Source organism: Chinchilla lanigera, unplaced genomic scaffold, assembly GCF_000276665.1.
Source record: "Chinchilla lanigera isolate Chin_1 unplaced genomic scaffold, ChiLan1.0 scaffold00019, whole genome shotgun sequence".
Taxonomy (NCBI): domain Eukaryota; kingdom Metazoa; phylum Chordata; class Mammalia; order Rodentia; family Chinchillidae; genus Chinchilla; species Chinchilla lanigera.
The window spans coordinates 26,129,450-26,147,697 of NW_004955420.1; the positions used below are offsets into that span (position 1 = coordinate 26,129,450).

General features: G+C 53.9%; 1 protein-coding gene across 3 annotated transcripts; it reads left to right on the plus strand.

The window, feature by feature from the left end:
* The first annotated feature begins 982 nt into the window (after positions 1-982).
* On the plus strand, positions 983-16,067 carry Lztfl1 (leucine zipper transcription factor-like 1). 3 transcript variants are annotated; one of them, XM_005383467.2, is made up of 10 exons: positions 983-1,657; positions 3,887-4,007; positions 5,457-5,651; positions 6,730-6,790; positions 7,360-7,431; positions 8,995-9,060; positions 9,157-9,234; positions 12,385-12,561; positions 13,357-13,460; positions 14,126-16,067. In XM_005383467.2, exons 2-10 carry the CDS (start codon positions 3,931-3,933, stop codon positions 14,142-14,144), a joined length of 849 nt encoding a protein of 282 aa, XP_005383524.1. In that variant the 5' UTR covers positions 983-1,657; positions 3,887-3,930; the 3' UTR covers positions 14,145-16,067. The 3 variants fall into 3 exon arrangements, with proteins under 3 accessions (XP_005383524.1, XP_005383522.1, XP_005383523.1); XM_005383465.2 differs by having other exon boundaries at positions 985-1,657; positions 3,883-4,007; XM_005383466.2 differs by lacking the exon at positions 983-1,657 and adding an exon at positions 1,693-2,055 and having other exon boundaries at positions 3,883-4,007.
* Positions 16,068-18,248: the final 2,181 nt, after the last annotated feature.

The following is an 18,248-nucleotide window of genomic DNA, read 5'->3' on the forward strand; positions in this document are numbered from 1 at the left end:
TGGGATGCCTGTTAAGTTCTGTACATAATTTGGCATTGTTTGTTGTTAGTAAAATGACTGTGGCAAGCAATGAAAAGAAAAATGAAATTCTTGAAAGCAGAATGTGACTTAACACCCGCTGGATCAGAATAGTTCACACCTGCCTTCTGGTTTTGCTGTTGAAAACATGTTTGTTTGGGCTTCCTCCCCGACTCAAGCTCCAGCTGCACCTTCAGGCCCCGGCCCGGAGGTCTTAGATCTTAAGACACCCGACCCTGGCCCTCAGTCTCAGGGCACCGAGGTCTGGCATTTGCCCAGAGGTAGGTAGAACCAGGTCCCTAAAAGCCTTTCTAGATCTAAAAAGCACCCAATTGTGATCCATTTTAAATGGCACTTGGTAGTAGTGCCCGAAATCAACACAAACGCAAAAGACACCTAAAATTAGCTTTTCTATCCATGATCCAGGGCTAATGCCAGGTAACCTCTGTGTTTTATGTCTCCGCTCTCATTTGTCTCTGTGCTTGTCAGCCCCCAGGCACCCAGCTCACGCCTGGCTTCCCACACTGCCCCCTGCTGACTGTGTCTGGCTCCGGTGAGTCTGCGCTAGCTCAGCCCTAGATGCTGGCCCTCGCCAGGGACAGCCCCCAACACTCTAGGTTGCAACCGTCTGTGTCCTGCTGACACCTCTGACTTCTGCAGGACAGTTTCCCTAAGGAGAAGTCTTAACACGGGGCGTGGTGCTGCATGCCTGCAACCCCAGCACTGGGGGCTGAGGCAGGAGGATGTCTGGGAGTTCGAGGCCAGGCTGAGCTACTTGGTGAAACTCCATCTCAAAAATAAAAAAGAAAAGGAAAGGAAAAGGAAAAAAAGTAGTCTGCTGTCCCTCCTGGAACCGTGACAAAACTTGCAGAGTCGGAGGACTCACACTGGACGTAGTGAACCACAGTTTCCCGAGGTGAGGCCGGAGCCCTTATTTATTCAACAAACTTCCCTAGCGCTTCCGGGCACGCATTTTTTGAAATCCGTGGCTCTCTGAGCAAACCGATGTTTTTGCAATTTTTTAAAAAGGAAAAAGTGTTGAGTTAAAGGTTTTTACCAGCAATATCAGGGGAAATAATTATAACACACGAAAGAAGGCCAACGTGGACGCGCTGGCGCGGCCAGCCTGCCTCGGCCACCGGCACGCCCAGCTGCAGCTGCAAGGAAAAGGCAGTCCGCGCCGCCCCGCGCCGAGAGGACGCTGTGAGGTGTGGAACTCGCTCCCTCGGCCACCAAGAGCGCTGACCCACCGCGTCCAGCACCGCAGCCTCCGCCGCTCCGGGAGCGCATGTGCGTTGGGGGTCCCAGATGCCCTCCTCTCCCGTTACCGTTGGCAACCCCAGTTGGCTTCCAAAGCGAGCGTGGCGCTAAAAGGCGGGACTTCCTGCTGTGGTAACTAATGCGCATGCGGAAGTCGGCCCGTCGCACAGCACTTCCTATCACGTGATCTTGAGGACCAATCAAAGTGCGTAACTGCAGACCCACGTGCCTCCGTTCCCATTAGCAACCCGAGGCTTCCAAACAGCCAGCATTCCTGCTAGCGGTCTGCGGTCCAACCGCCGTTGGTGATCTCCGGCCGGGCACGTCCCCGCCTGCCCTCGCTACTCCTTTAGGCCTCTGACTCCCGCCTGCCGCCATGGTGAGTAGCGGCCGCGCTGGCGCCGAGGAGAGGGCAGCGGCCGGGGCTGGAGATGCTGCGCGGTGGGTCCGGAGCGATGGGCCTGCGCCCCGCCCCTGGGCGCTCTGAGAAAGGAGGCCGCGCCGGGCGCCGCAGTGCGCTGGGCCTCAGCGGCCCGCCGGTACTGGGGACGCCCTCTCGTAGTAGCCTCGCGCCGCTTCGCCACTCCGTCCCTCGCTGCTGCCCGGAAGCGCCACGACCACGTCACAGCGGGCAGCTGGCGGTGATTACAGCCGGGACGCATCAAAGAGTTTGAACCGTCGTGTGAAAGCGCCAAGTTTGCACGCGCGCGCACGTACACGTGCATGCACTCACACCCTCCTTGCCAGAATAGACAGGGGTTGAGGAGCTGAGGAGGGGTAAGACTGCCACCCTTCTTCTGTGCGCAATTTTTTTTTTTTTTTTGGTTTTTTTCTTCCGGCATCGGGAATCGAACTCACGACCTCGCGCTTGCCAGGCAGGTGCTATGCCGCTGAGCTAAATCCCCAGCCCCTCAATTTTTTAACATGTAAGGATCCAAGCACCCCCTTTTCCAGTGGAGGAAATTTGGGTGATATCTCTTCGTTTTGACCTGTTCAAAAAGATCACTGGTCTGGGAGGGTGGCTCTGTGGTAGAACGTGGGGTCGAATAGTGGAGGCCTTGGGGTCGATCCCCAGCACCAAAACATAGTAATAAAAAGACCGTTAATTCCTGCAGCAGATAGAGCGTGCCAATTTAAGTAGCAGTTACACATAGAACAGAGCGTGACCCTGGAGCCCAACTCTTCAAGAGAAAAAAAAAATGGGACCAGGTGTGAGAGAGCCACTTAAATGTGCTCCTGGCCGGGGATACAGCTCAGCGGCCCAGCGCCTGCCTGGCAAATGCAAGGTCATGAGTTTGATTCATGGTTAAAAAAAAAAAAAAAAATCTGTGAAATTTATTTTCAAAACACAAAAAATGGGCTCCTGAAGGGCTTCAGCATTAGAATTGTTGCTTAGTCCTCACCGCGTTCCAAGTACTGTCTCAAAGCGGAGAATGCAGCGCTGAACAGAACAGACCTGTAAAAGAAAGAAGGCCATTCCCTACTTCTCGCTGTGTTCCCAGGCTGGCTTCAGACCACAGCTGAAGCTGTCCTCCGCCTCCTGACTAGCAGGGACTACAGACAAAAAATTGTCTTAAAAATGTCCTGTATTTGCACACTGTTGATTAAAGCCAAGGCCTCCTGCGTGCTAAGCAAGTGCTTTACCACTGAGCTGCACCCTCAGCGTTGCCTACACCCTTTTTGAGCTTAGACACTGCCCTGCTCCTCGTTTCGGTAATGTAGTACAAGGATGAGTTCACGAAAGGATGATGGTGAGGTCACAAAAAGCAGTGCCTGTCCGAGTTCTATCTTCTGTCATCTTCTGCCCATTTAACAACGGAGGCGTTTTAGTAAAATGCAGATGGTTACACTAGGGCTGTCAAGCTGGTACACGAAGACATGATGCATATACTACCAGTAGCACAAACATTAAATAGCGCTTGAGCTGCCCTTTGCTTGCTATCCCAGTCTTCTCAGGTTTGCCTCTTAAGTATCTGTTCAGCACCCTTCTGGTTTAAGATAAATACCAGCGGATGGCTATTTTCAAACAGAATTCACTCTTTTCTAAGTTGTATTTGATGAGATGAGGTTAAGTCACTGTAACAGAGACCCAGAAACTAATGGCTTCAAGAATGCAGAAGTTGAGTGCTTGCATAGGCAGCAGGTACACTAAAAGGAGAATCCAGACCTTCACTCCTCGCTTAGCACCATAGCGCTGTTCTTTCAGTTTGCCACGTGGCTCAGTGCTGCCCCCATGAGGTGGGGACCTGGCTCCCTTTCATCTCCTCTTCTCCCACCACCCGGGGCACTGATGGTGTTCGCATGGCTCCACACAGTTCTTACTCTGCCGGGGGTCAGAGAAACAGGGTTGTAGCCAGGGGGAACCCCGTATCTTAAGGCTCAGCCTTTGGAGACGGCCCACCTTCTCCTGCTCACGTCCGTTCCGGAGAAGGACAGTAGTCCCTTGCTGTGGAAGCACCGTTTAGCAGGGGCAGCCTGGCATCCCCAGGCAAGGGAAGGGCAGAATTCGTGGGACATCTAGCACTCCCCGTGATAAGACATCCTGTGTGTTTTGTATTTGATTCCTCTATCAAATCCTCAAGACTAAAAAATTCTCTTTTCCAGGCAGAATTGGGCCTCAATGAACACCATCAAACTGAAGTTATTAATTATATGCGTTTCGCTCGTTCGAAGAGAGGCCTGAGACTCAAAACTGTGGATTCCTGCTTCCAAGACCTCAAGGAGAGCAGGTATCCGGGGACTCTAAGGGAATGGGAGAAATACGGTCCTTCCTGGGACCCGGGGTGGGGCCGTGGGGCAGAAGCCACAGCAGTCCTCTCTGGCTCCTCCAGATCAGGAGGGATGAGGTTAAGTTTAAGTAATGTGGGTTACTCACTGAGGGCAGCTACACCGAGCTTCATGGAATGTGAAATCAAGAAACCAGATTGCACAGGGTTCTAGGTCAAACATAGACCCGTTGGTAGTTACGAGGCGGCAGAGCTGCAGGAAGGTAGTCAGAAAATCGCACAGGGCTTCTGGAGTCATCATACAGAGTCCCCAGCTGTAATTGGGTTGGTCACTGAAAGGCTAGAACCTTAAGAAAATGCAAACTGGCAGGAAAACACCTGTGCCGTTCGTCCTGAAAGATTAGGAGAGGGAAGATCACCAAGAAACTGAATGACTTGCTGACTAATCCCAGACTGATAGCTGATCTGAGGCAAAAAATGATAGTAAGTTCTGTTAGCCCACCATGGGTGGTAGGTGAACGTCAGGTCAGGCGTAAGTGACACCTCACATACGTCTGTGAACTACGGCTTTCAAAAAGCCGTGGACTTCACAGGAACAGAGATCCTCGGCCTTAGCTTATTGTGTGTCCAACTCATTACACTGAGCTGCTCACCTGCTTGTCTAGTTCCCAGCAGAAAAAAGCTACAATTTAAATGACGAGAAAGGTATGTTCTATTAAAGAATATAGACAGTTACTAATAAATTTAATAAAGATTTTTGTAAAAGTTTGATGTTTTTCTTACCTTTGGGGTCTAATGAATGCTAAGAGAGGCAGTATGTAATTATCATTTATTTCTCAGAGGCTGTCACCAGCATGACTAGTTCCTACAGTTAGAATCCTAGAGAACAACAGGAAAACGTGGGTGTGGCGGCGGCACAGGCCTATAGTCCCAGGACCTGAGGCTGAGGCAGGAGGATGGAAAGTTGGAGCCCGGCCTGGGCAACTTGCTGAGGCCCTGCCCACACACGGGCTGGGGATGTAACCCAGAGGAAGGGCTCTGAGTTAAGTCCCAGCGCCACAATAAGAAAAGGAGATAAACTGTACCTTCCGTGTGAGCTCTGAGATTATTAAATGCGGCAAAACTAATTTTAGTGGAGATTGAATTAAAAAAAAGTAATATTGAGAAATTTTTTTAAATTGATGATAGTTTGGGAAATAGTTCAGCATGTATTTGTATTAAATGTAATTTAAAGAACAACTTAAATTAGCTACAACTTAATCACTTTAATAGATGTCATAAATTGAGCTTAAGTTGTTGTCATTGTTTTATTAACGAAAATCCAGTTCCCCAGGAGAGTGTCATCGTGATAGCGATCCCGTAGGTGGCACACGCGGGTGCTGTACTCTGGCCGCGCCCTGCGCGTGGTTGGTCGCGGTCTCGGTCTCGAAGTCCCGGCCGGCTGTCTTGCAGGCTGGCAGAGGAGACCTTTACCGTGGACGAGGTGGCGGACATGCTGAGCGGGCTGCAGGCCCTGGTGCACAGTGAGGTGGAGTCCGAGCTCATCAACACGGCCCACACCAACGTGCTGCTCCTGTGCCAGCTCTTCGAGCAGGCCGAGAGGTGGTACCTCAAGCTGCGGACCGACGTCTCGGAGCTGGAGAACAGGTGACGGGGCGCCTGCGCTGTGCGGGGCCGGAGACCGCTCCCCCCACCCCGGGGTTAGGAGGCGGCCTTCCAGGCTCTCGGTGCTCCTTCTGCACCGTTGTTCCCTTCCCCGGCCGGTGTCGCAGTAGGCCTTCAGAGACAGGTCAGGGAAGGAAGAAACATTATCACACAGTTAAAAATTAATTCAAATAGGATAACCGCCATATGTTCGGAGTAGCAGGGTTATAAAGCGATGTTAAATGATTGTTTTTAGGTCATACACTTATGTAGGAAGCAGAATACTAAAAAGTTTATAACGGTAACCTTGAAGCGCTTACTAAAAGCCGTGGTAAAATCGGTAAAGTTGCAGCCGATTCAGAGACAACGCGCAGGGAAATCTGCGCGGCAGAGCAAACTGCGCTCGGGCACAGCGGGCTCCCTCAGTTACTGCGCCGGCAGCCAGCGACTGTGACAGGCTCTGAGAAGTTGATACTGTGTTTATTCTGGTTTTCTGGTTTTTTGTTGTTGTTTTGTCTTTGTTTTTTGAGATAGGGCCTCACAGTGCAGTGCAGGCTGGCCTAGAACTCACTGTGGATCACTCACCGTGCTCCTCCTGCCTCAGCCTCCGAGTGCTGGGATTACAGGCATGCACCACACCCAGCCGAGCCCTTGAACTTCTGAATTTAGAAGCTTCCTGTGTAAGCGCAGGCATAGTCAGCTCCTGCTTGTCTTTGCACACACACCATCTGTCTTTCCTAGAAACACTCAGCTTGGTTCCGTAGCTTCTGTGCACTGATTGCATTTTCTGCGGCTGCTTCCCTGAAAGTCAGCTGATCTTTCTCAGCTCACTGTGCAGTCACGGAGCAGTCTCTGGCGCCTCACAGAGGCAGACACCGCTGCATTTGCACTGCACTGCCGTTCCAGCCTGGCAGTCTGCACAGCGTCCCTGTGAGGGGAGGTTGCTGTCATTTCCATGTGAAGTTTTAAGGGCCTGTGCTCCTCGCCGTCTCATGCAATAGATGGATGCCATAATTTTATTCCTCTCTTGTGATGCAGATCTATTCTAAATGTTTTTTTAACATTTGCTTTCATCTTCAAGGGAATTACTAGAACAAGTGGCAGAATTTGAAAAAGCAGAATTTACATCTTCAAGAAAAAAGGTAAGCCGGGGTCAGTCTAATGGAGTGCATACCTCTTTTCACGGCCGGCGCATTCGAGGGACGGAGGGAAAATCCTGAAGGAAAAGCATTTGAGGGGATTCCAGACATGTCTCTCAGAGCTTCATGCAAAAGAAGACAAGAATAGGAAGTAACGGTGAAAACCCACTCGTGTCTGTTAGCAGCTGCACACATGCACCCATGCACGCGCGTGTGTGCGCGCACACACACACACAGTCCCTGAAGTCCAGTGGGAATCCCAGCCCCGTCTGCTGTGTCCTAGCAGAGGCAGAGCGCAGGCTCGGACGGGCTGCGCCGCACACACACCTGATTCTGCCGGCCCGCGCTGCGCGGCCTCAGCCGGTCGCTTGATGGCTGAGCCACGTTCACCTTGCCTGTTGTGCGGCGATGACACTAGTTCTGTTCTCTTTATTCATTTTTTACTCCTGGGGCCCTGGGACAAACAGAGCAAGGCCGCTGTGTGCAGCGCCGTCCGCTTTGGCAAGCACCGCCTCACGGTGGTCACGTGTGCTCAGTGCTGCCTGCAGCTTGGTTTCTTCGTTTCATTTCAGCCCATCATAGACAGCACAAAGCCGAAGCTTGTTCCTCTTAACGAAGGCGGAACAGCAGAGCTCCTCAACAAGGTAAGGGCCGCATCACTTTGCGAAGCAGGAACCTCTGCTTCTGTCCCCCTGTGGCCTGAACAGCTCTGGGTCCAGAAGCAGCGGGAGGAGTTGGACCTGGCTTTGGTCCTGGCCTTGGTCCCTGTACTGAGTCTGGCCCGGAGACTCGCCATGGTGCCCAGCGACCAGCAGAGGGCGCGCTTGCTTCCCATACACTGGGAACTGGCTCCACCCCGCTTGTCCAGCGAAGGGCAGCGGTGGGATTTGGGGCAGTGTTCATTGTGGAGAGTTAAAGCTGTGGGCCATGATGATGAGGGGTTTTTTGTCTGTAAAAACTGCCAGTGCACAAATACTTTTATGACTTTTAAGCTCATACAGGTCTCGTTGGAGCTCGAAGGCAGTGTAGCACCAGGCCCAGGCTCTCCAAAACCTTCGGGTTTCACTGGGTGGTAGAGCTGATGTTCTGGACGAGCCCGGAGAGCAGAGCCGCCGGCCCCACGTGGGCGAGGCTGGTGCCCCCGGACACGCCAGTCAGGCGATAACGGGTCCCGGGGAAGGGCAGGCGGCTGTTGGCAGGGAGCAGTATGGTCAGCAGGCAGCGGCGGGCCGAGGTTGGCGAGGACAGCTGGGAAATACAGTGAATGTTTATGTTGCTTTTGTGAAATATTAAGTGAGAGACACGATACATGAATCCCCCTCAAAATCCTCCTCCTCACTTGAGACACGCTCATGCCGCCATGCTTCCCGCCTCCCGCGGCCGCCCTGGAGCCCTCCTTCCTGGGCGTCTGCCAGCTGGGATCAAACGGACAGTGACTGCTGTGACCGAGTGCAGGACAGCTGGAAAATCACGGCCCTGTGTCCTCATCCACCTTCTTCACCAGATCTGGCGCCGTGCGACCGTGGCTCTGCCCCAAAGTGAGCATGACCAGGAAAGGTCCATGTTTTTAACCAATTCAGGACCCTGGCGCAGTCGTGACGGCGCAACTGAAGACGCTCAGGAAGGAGGACTGCAGAGCTGCGGCGGGAAGCGACGAGGACGGCGGGGCGGGTGTGTGGAAACGGGAGGATGTTGGGGGGATGCGTGGAAGTGTGTCTTTTCCTGCAGGAAATCTTAAACACTGACCGTATTTTTCAGCCCTGCCCTGTGTACACTGGGCCTCGTGGCAAAGGAGAGGGAAGTGGGGGTGGCCCGCGGGTTAGGGCTGCGGAGGAGCGCGGCTGCTGGGCTCATGGCACGGCGGGGCGGGGCGGGAACAGCCAGCAGGCGGATGGGCGGGTGTGTGACCCAGCAAGGAGGGGCTAGAAGTCTTGAGTCAAAACCGACTCAGCAGGGCTAGGGATTTAGCTCAGCGGCAAAGCGCCTGCCTGGCAAGCGCAAGGTCGTGAGTTCAGTTCCCGGTACTGGAGAAAAAAAAACAACTCGGTGGTCGGGCCTGGTGGGCTGGGCGAAACTGGGACGTCGCCACCACCCAGGCCTGTGGGTTTTTGAACTATGACTTAATTTAAGTTTTAATTAAAACGAGTCATAATTTCAAGTATTAAAAATATTCTGGTTAAAATAGTAACTTGAATTTACTCACCAAGGAGATTTTAAGACTTCAAGAAGAAAATGAGAAATTGAAGTCAAGACTGAAGGCAATTGAGACGCAGGTAACCAAGAAAACCTTTAACGAAATTGCTGAGCCGCCGGCCGAGCAGGCGCTGAGCAGGCGCTGAGCACCTTCCGTCTCCACGTGCTTCTCGTAGGCCACAAACGCGCTGGACGAGAAGGCGAAGCTGGAGTGGGCGCTGCAGGCCCTGCAGCTGGACAGGGGAAAGCAAGAGGTGAGCCTCTGCACTTTTTCGCATTGTCTCAGTAGCATAGAGTTGTGGGTGTAGAATTCCGTCTTAGTCACTGTCCCGTGTTCCCCACCCCCCGGCAGAGTCCCGGGACCAGTACCGCTGTCCCCCCGCACTGGACATCCCTGTGCACGAAGGCGAGGGAGGACCAGCGTCCAGGGCAGACAGCTGTCTGAGATTTTATTGCAGTGTGTGAGACGCTAGGGTGGGAAAATGAGGAAAGGACCCGCTTTTAGCTCCTTGGTTGTATTCTGTTGAACCTTGCTGAAGTTTGCCCCGAGTGAGTGACGAAACGGAGGAACTGACTGCTCTGGGGTCATCAAACCCCTGTCCCCGGTGCCCCGCGTAACGGTGAGGTCGGCCGGCGCTGTTCCTCTGCACGCCTCTCGGAGGGCGGGAGCCGGGCGGCCGGTGCGGCGCCCCCCCCTTGTCACCATCTGCTCAGTGGTCCCAAAGTCTGCTTCCGTAGATTTTGCTAAACTTTTTCAGTGAAACGCAAACACATACACCGGGCGGAGAGGCCAGTCCCACGAGCCGTGTGCCCCGCTCCTGGCCGGCCGCTTCACATCCACCCCCGCAAGCCTCCTCCCTCGGCATCCTGATCAGCTCTCAGCCACCGCACTGTTTCCCCTGTGGGTCACGTTGGATTGGGAGGGTGCTGCTTATGCCACTAGAGAGAGGGAAATGTGTACAATTTTTCAATTGAAACGTGCCAAGAACCATAGATGTATGAGCTAGAGCGCCGAGTGTTCCAGAACAGCTCTTAAGTTCTTGAAGGTACAGTTGGGAACGTTTCCAGGTGATGAATTCGTTTAAGGCCATTTGAGGCTTTGCTTCCATTTTGCTTTAGGAGGTTTGGATGCAAACATTAGAGGGCAAAGCAAAAGGAACAGGGAGGCAGACTTTTTAGAGGAAGCGGGGAGGGAAATGACCAAGAAGTGGTGTCTGTGTAATAATAGTGCATCACGAACATACATGTAAAAAATAAGTTAAAGAGCTGAAGCCGGGTACGATGGTGCACGTCTGCAATCCCAACATGGGGGAAGCTGAGGCAGGAGGGTCTCCTCGAGTTCGAGGCCAGCCTGGGCTACACCCCGAACCGCAGATATCGTCTAGAAAACAGCTTCCTGCCAGGCAACTGTGGCCAGAGCATTTCCTTCCGCCTGGGAAGAGCTGCGCACCCGCACTGCTTTACCCGCAGGCGAGGCCGCCTTTCAGAGTTCCCAGCAATACGCATGACGTGGCACCCGCCACCTGACTAGCTACCCAGCAGAGAGCTCCAGTTGGGAGAAAAGGGCAGAGGAGGAGAGGTGCCGCCGCCAGAGGGGCCGCCCTGCTGCAGCGAGCAGCGAGAGGCGGTGGGCTGGCCGCTCCTGAGATCCGGGTCCCGGCGTGTCGGCTTGTCAGGGCAGCCGGGCTGATTGTGACTGAGCCTGAAGGGCCAGTGAAACGATGACACGCTGTTTGAATGATCTGGAGTCTCAGGTGCTTTGTGGATAATTAACGAGGCCCTGTTAGAGAAATTGATTATCTAGGAAGTTCCACACGGGTCGCCAGGCAACGGTTTGTTTGTTTGCTGCACGGAGATCAGGGTCGAACCTGGGGCCTGAGGTGTCATGAACGCGGCCTCTGCCACCGCCACGGGCTCCCCGCCAGGCCCAGGGCCACCTCTCCCGACCTCCGCCCTCGGGTCCTGTCCTCCAGGGCGAGAGCCGGTCCTCCTGGGCAGTGGAGTCCGGAGATAATGGCAGAGCACGCTCTAGGGATGATTCACTGTTCCCATCTGATAGCGCTGAGGTGGCTCTGAGGCCAAAGAGCGATGCGCAGATAAGCCGCGCTCCAAGGGCGGCTCTTCCTAGGGTCCTCTGGTGAACACGTGTTTTCGGATTCACCGCTGCGAGGTTAAAAAGCTTAATACCATGTCCCTAAATTAAAACACCAAGTCCTTCTGAAAACGTCGTCTTTCCTCAGATCCCTTTATTGCTTTTGAATTTTGTTCTATATGAAGATATTTCATATTTAAGAAGTAAATGTATTGGATGTGCTCAGTAATTCTTGTTTGTTGTTGGAGGGGAAGAGCGTACAGTCCGCTGGAGAGAAGGCGTGGGGAATGGGAGTAGCCGCGCTCCGTGGTTCTTCAGGCTGACCGTAATCGTGGTCGGAGCGTTACTAGCTGCTTCCAGGTCTGGGGCACAGGCGCAGAGCGGACACCTGCCTTTGTTCACCGCAGTGGGATAAGTCCTTCTACAGGCTAAATTTCAAAAATGAGCAGGGCTGGGCATGGTGGCACGAACCTGAACGACATAGTGAGACCCTGTCACAAAAAAAAAAAAAATATGAGCAGGAGTTTCTGTGAGAAGACTGTTCCGTGTACACATTCAGCAGTTGTACGCCCTTCTCTTGGTGTTGCAATACAAGTCTTGTTTCTGTCATGAGTTTTGTCAGTGAAAACCAAGATCTGGAGAGAAGATCCCAGCAGCAGGTTAATTATGCAAAATATGCATAGCCCCTTAATGGGGGAAACTTAAATCTTGTAAGTTTAGAACCCTTATAAGCAATATTATATCCTCATAATATTCTCTTATAAATAATGATTTAAATGTATATCTGTAAATGTTACTACTGTTCTAATTTTGTCCTCTTACGCGATTGTGAGGAATTCAAAACTCTTCCCCAAGGTTTTTCTTAGTTTGGCTCCGAGCCGTAACCTCTGTGCTGTGCCAGCTCCGACACACTGAGCGTGGTCGTCAGGGTCTCACCTTCCAGCCCGGCATGGCAGCACTGGAGGCTGAGGCGGGAGGATCACTGTGCTGGCCTTGAGCTGGCCTTGAAGGAACATGAAAGAGATTCTCACCAGGAAGAATGACCAGATCATAGTGGATTACACAGTGAGACCCTGTCTCAAAACAAAACAAACAAAGATCTCGGCTCTCTCCTCTTCCCCTCAGGCCAGAACACCAGTGGTTCCTCAGTCGTGTCATCCTACTAGGGACTCAGTGACCGGCGCAGGGTGGGAGGGAGGCCGCGTCCCCTGGCTTCGCTGCAGGGTGTCCCTTGGTGCCAGGTGGCCGTCCTGAGACAGTGACCCGGCAGGCCGACAGGCAGTTCTGTCCTGTGTTCTCGTCCTTCCCACAGGACTTAGGAAAGGCGCAGGAGCTGAGCGACTTGGAGAACACGGTGGCGGCTTTGAAGAGCGAGTTTGAGAAGACGCTGAGCAGCAGGGCGGAGAACCAGAAGTCCCTGGAGGAGACGCTCGTGACCGCCAAGCACGACCTCCTCCGGGTGCAGGACCAGCTGAGCCTGGCGGAGAAGGTCAGAGGGCCGTGCGCGTCCCGGCCGCCGGGGGCTCGTGCGTGGGGAGGCACGCGTGTGGCCAGCGTGTCCGCTGGACTCTGGTTCTCAAGGCACTGGCCGGCCGGCACCCCAGGCGCTGTCGCTCTGGAGGCTGCCGTCTTCAGCACGGAGCGGCAGGGCTGGCCGCCTGCCGTCCCCTGGGGCGCCCTCGGTCTTCGCACGTCCTTCTGCACCCAGGCAGAGGGTGGGCGACGGTTGAAGATTTCTGTACCTTTGTTATAACTCACACGAGGTACAAAGAGAGCTTAACTGTTCACTTTAGGGCTGACACTGTAAAGAATCTGGAGGCCACAATTTAATTTAAAATGCTCCTCCTGACACTGCTTTAGGACTTGGAAGAACACGGTGCTCCTCTGACCTGAAAGTCAGTTTAATACTTCAGGTAGATGTCCCAGGTCCAGGGCTTACCCCACTTGAGTCACGTATTAATACTGTAGTTGGGGAAAGATGACTGGTTTATTGGCTTCTCATTTGAAATAATGCTTTTCAATTTGGGTAGCCCTAATTTTATGTATGTCTTGAGGGAAGTTAGAAAATGCTATAGGCAGGGGCTGGGGGTTTAGCTCAGCGGCACAGCGCCTGCCTGGCAAGCGCAGGGTCGTGAGTTAGAGTCCTGGTACCAGAAAAAACAAAAAACAAAACAAAAACGGAAATACTGTAGGCAAAATTCAGAGCAAACAGTATGCGTCTGCCCCACATCTGTTGATTTCCTTAGCTGAGCTTGGGAGCCGGCTGATGTTTCTCTCTAAGCAGGAATTGGAGAAGAAATTCCAGCAGACTGCAGCTTATCGGAACATGAAGGAGATTCTCACCAGGAAGAACGACCAGATCAAAGAGCTGCGGAGAAGGCTGGCAAAGTAAGCAGCACCGGCCTCGGGTTCCCGTCCCCGCGGGGCGGTGTCTGCTGCCCCGGGGGCCGGGCTGTGGGCCGCAAGTAGCCGCCGGTCATTTCATCCAGGGCCTCCGTCGGAGGAAGCCCGATCCTGGCCTGGCCCCGGTGCGCGCAAGGCAGTTTGGGCGTCCAAGCAGAGGAGGGGCGAGGCGGCAGCGGCCGGGCTGCCCAGGCCCCCTCCCAGGTGTCCCCAGGTGCCGGTGTCCTCCCGGGGCAGGTGTGCTCGGCCAGCTCGGCCGTTGCCGGAGACTCCCTCGGCATCATTGCCTTCATGGAGTTTGGGGGAGGAGAGCTAGGAAGAGAATCCCTGGACTGGAAGGTCAGGTTCGTCCTTAGAGAAGGGCCATTGTCCACCCTGTACCCACGCGTTGCATCCTCTGTCCGTGGGTCCGAGGATGGAGCTGATCGAGCTGTGAGGTCACAGAGCTGGACGCAGGATTCGAGCCCGAGTCCAGGCAGGCCGAGTACGCTGCCGCTCGAGTCCCCCGCGGTCACCGCGAGGGTCCGTGCGTGTGTCGCCGCCGCCGTAGCAGGGCTGGGGAGGGAGCACAGGGTCGGTCACTCACTGGGTACTGACGGTGCTACCCGCACAACAGACGTGTCATGGCGCACTCTGATCTTCATCCCCAGATACGAGCCTGAAGATTAAAACCGGGAGCTGCCTCCGCTCTGGAGCCCCTGCTGCCTTCTCCCTCATTTTTCTAATATTTAGACTCTGCTTCCGACACTTCGAACTGGATTTCCTATCTCAGTTTTCTGACTGAGAAGAGAAGATGTAACGATGCCAGCCGGATGTCGCCGGCGCAACTGTGCCCCGTCCCGGGCCGGGCGGTGAGGGCTCTGCGGGACGGGGTTCGGTGACGGAAGCGAGGCTTAGCCTTGCGCGTTAGAGTACAGAGGGCCTTTTTAATAAATATTAAGCCAGTTAATGACATCTACACCTGTGCACTCCCCCGAGGTAAAAATAAATGAGTTCTTACAGGTGGTTATTACAAACCTTATTTTTAATACTGAAATCTGTACCCTATTTGAATGTGTGAGTTGTTTGAAAATGTGAATACCGTCTGTCACGTGCAGCCTTTTCCCAGGTATAAAGAAAATGAACAGCAGGGACGTGAGGACTGGGTTCCCCGCATCCGTCCCTGACCCCATCTCCGTCCCGGTCCCGCCTCCACCTCCGCCAGGAGCTGGGCTGAGCCGAGCCAGGCCGCTGACAGCCTGGCGGCTGGGCACCAGGCCCAGCCTGTACTTCTCCCGTTCGGGAGCAGCTGGACTCGGAGGAGCTGTGATCTCAGCCTTGTTTCCAGAATATTTGTTTAAGCTATTTGTTAATTAAGAACTCTTTCTACACTTCCGCTCAGCCTGCAGTCAGTCACAGACTGCGGGTTGGGTCCCGGTTGATTTCTGTGCGCCGAGGCGGCAGCGCACGGGGGAGACTCTGGTTCAGTTTCCGCTGGGCCTGCCTTCTCGGCGACGTTGAGGAGGGGTGGGAGGAGGGGTGCAGTAACGCGCCGTAAGGGTGGACGGAACGGAACACTGATGCCCCAGAACAAAGCGTGCGCCTTTACACAGCGCTGTTCACTGATGTTTCACACTTCGTGTGCAAGGGCGTCACACCCGCTGCAGCCTGACGGGGGAGGTCGCATCGCTCTTCCCAAGGAGTTTACTGACCAGAGCTTAAATCCCATTCAAGTTTTTAATGCAAAGGCTGACTGTGTTGTTTTTCTTGTGGGCTGTATATTAAATTATTGAAGGAACAGTGATGAAAGATAACTTCGCTCCCAAAGCAGTGGGGAAGGCAGTGTTAGGAAAATGAAGGAATTTGAAAAGAGGAAAAAATCCATGAAGCACCCTGCATGAGCTCCACGCTTTTCCTTGTCGCCATCATTGAAATTCGCCACCTCTGTGCCCTGGAGGGCTTCGAAGGCCCTGGCCCCGTCCAGTGTCTCTAGCTTCCATCCTCCGCGGCCCGGAAGCTCAGGTGACTCTTTAACTGGAGGATCAGGGCATCCTGAGACTCCTCGGAGTCTGCCCGGGCATGGGGCCAGGCCCAAGAAGGCGGGTTGGAAAGAAAACCTGTACTCCGGGAAGAATTTCAACTTGGGTTTTGGTAGCAGCCTTGAAATACTCTGTATCGTGCGTTCCACTTGTCCAGTAATACATGCAAAAGTGTTTCTGAAAGCTGAAGACCCCGAAGGTGAGAGTGTGAGGCATCTGGGCACAAACGACGCTTCTGAGTGCTTCTCATCCCCCTCAGCAAAATGCACTTTTAGATTCAGGTCTCCTGCAGTGGTTTCCTGGCTTTAGGGTTCGTTTCGTGTACCAGAAGGGGCCCTTCCGCGTCTGTACCTGGGGTCACCAGGAATGTGCCATGACGCCCTAAGCTAGCAGGGCCATGAGTTGCTCTCCCTTGAAGAGCGAAGTCTCCTGCCGGGTCCGTCTTGGCTCGGGCTTCTGCTGACGAATGTGAAACGGAAAGCTTTGTTACGATTTCTTCCACTTGATGTTCAAGTGTTGGTTTCTCTCCTGTAGTCTTACGTTTCAAGGCTGTTAAATAAATGTTTAAATCGTCTGCTTATGTCTTACAAAGCTCATTATAATTGCTGTACATGAAACATGTCTCTTTGATAAAGCCCTGGCACTCCGTTGTCTCCATTCTCAAAATTGAAAAGGACTTTGATGTTTACAGCTCAGCGCCTGCTGCTTTAGACACACACATTGGGCTGCCAGGAGTTGCGCGATCCCCGCTCACGTGTAAACTCCTGTGCCCTGAGGTTATGCCGTTAGAAATTCAGTGTGTGGCGTGACAAGCCTTCCGTAAGCCTTCCAGAGAGAGGAGCCGGCCGCTGCTGCTCATATCTGGATGACAGCATTGGATGACTATTTAAAGTGATTCTGAGCACCACTTAGAAGAAAATGTCTCAGTATTTCCTGAGGGAAAGAGTACACCCGACCAAGAGGAGGGTCCCTGGCGCCTGCGCCCTGGGTCACCAGTTCCCTGGCAAGGGGGGCCCTGCTGATTGCCGCCCATTTAGAATGAATGAATGAGCCCAGAGGCTCTCTGGGGCAGGAGGTACAGCTTCCTCTTGTAGCACATCGCCTGATTTTTACAGATCAATAAACCCCTGCTGTTACACAGTGAAACAGCTATGAACAGCCGCTAGAAGTTTTAAAAGTAACAACAGACCTACCGTCAGGTTAACAGTGTGTGAAACAGACTTTCATGAGCACCTAGAGAAGAAACCTAAATTTCAGAGGCCTCAGCGTCCCCCTAGGAAGCAACAGCAGGCTCAGCTTGTCTGTTCTTTGTTGCATGTGGTGTGCTGAGGGTGGAACCCAGGGCCTTGTGCCTGCTAGGCAAGCACCCCACCACCAACCTACATCCCCAGCCCCTCACTCATCTTTTAAAAGCATGAGAAACGAGGTGTGCTGGTACATGCCCGTAATTCCAGCAGTGTGGGAGCCTGAGGCAGGAGGATCACAGGTTCACGTTCTCCCTGGGCAACTTGGTGAGGCACTGTCTCAAAAATTTGACAGGGTCTCACAAATAAATAAATGAAGAAATAATAAATTGGGCTGGGGATATAGCTCAGTGTGAAGGGCCTGGGTTCAAACTGAAAAGAAAAGGAAAAAGACACCAATTCAGGATTTTGTCTGGGGCGAAGGGCGTGACAAAACCTGGTGAAATCTCACAGACAGAGTCGTAGTCAGATGCGCGAAGCGTAGGCCTCAGGGTTTGTGCCCGGGCAGCTTCTTGGGGAAGTAGGTCCAGGGAGCCCTGCTTCATGCCTGTCCCTCTGCCCGCCCCCAGAGCTCCGGTGACTGCTCCAGCGGCATGACTCAGTCTCCCCCCACCGTGCTGTGCCGTCACTCACCGGCATCCACGTGCAGATGCAGGGAGCCTCCTGACGCCAGCTGTGTGTGCGGCACTGTCCCCAAACTCAGACAGCCTCAGGTCTGAGTCCTTGGCGTGGGAACCCACCCAGGAAGCAGCTCACGAGCAGGAAAAGGGGGGGAAGAGTGTGGGGTGCAGAGCCTGGGGGTGAAGGGCCCTGGGATGGTGCCCCCGGCCCCAGGTGTGTCTGCGCTGATCATGCTCCTGTGGCTGGGAAAGGGGCCCAGGTGAGGACACAGAACCTTTGGCAGGCAAGGATGCGGTGCCTTGGATAGACAGGGACAAAGGCGGTGGATCCTAGCACGCTTTTGGGGGTGGGGGTTGAGGCAGGGTCTCAATATGCAGTTCGGGCTGGCCTTGAACTCACTATGTAGCCCAGGCTGACCTCAAACTCATGGCGATCCTCCTGACTCAGCCTCCCTAACACTGAATTTACAGGTGTGCACCACCATGCCCAGCTTGTAGCACACTCCCAGTACTCACCCACCAACAGTCTGTGCACCGGAGGAGAAATCGCAAGCCCTGAGCAGCCTTTCAGGCTGCAGGCTCACAGAGCCACACCACAGCTACCTGTAAACAGCAGCAATGAAAAGAACAGCCCTGCCCCGGTCACCCAGAGGCCCAGCATCCGTGGACTTGAACCTCCGCTTCCCATCCGGGTCTGTTGCTCCTTCTAGTAAGTAAGCGGCAGTGAACGCAAAAGCAGTGCTGGGGCCACTCGGCTTCACTCGGCGTCTGTCTCCGCCGGTCCCAGTGCCGCCCCTCGAGGCTGAAGACAGGCCCCCTTGTGTGGTATCCTCAGGCCCCCAAGAGGCCCAGGGTCCTGGTTCCAGATCGCGGGAAGCCGAGCCCGTTCTC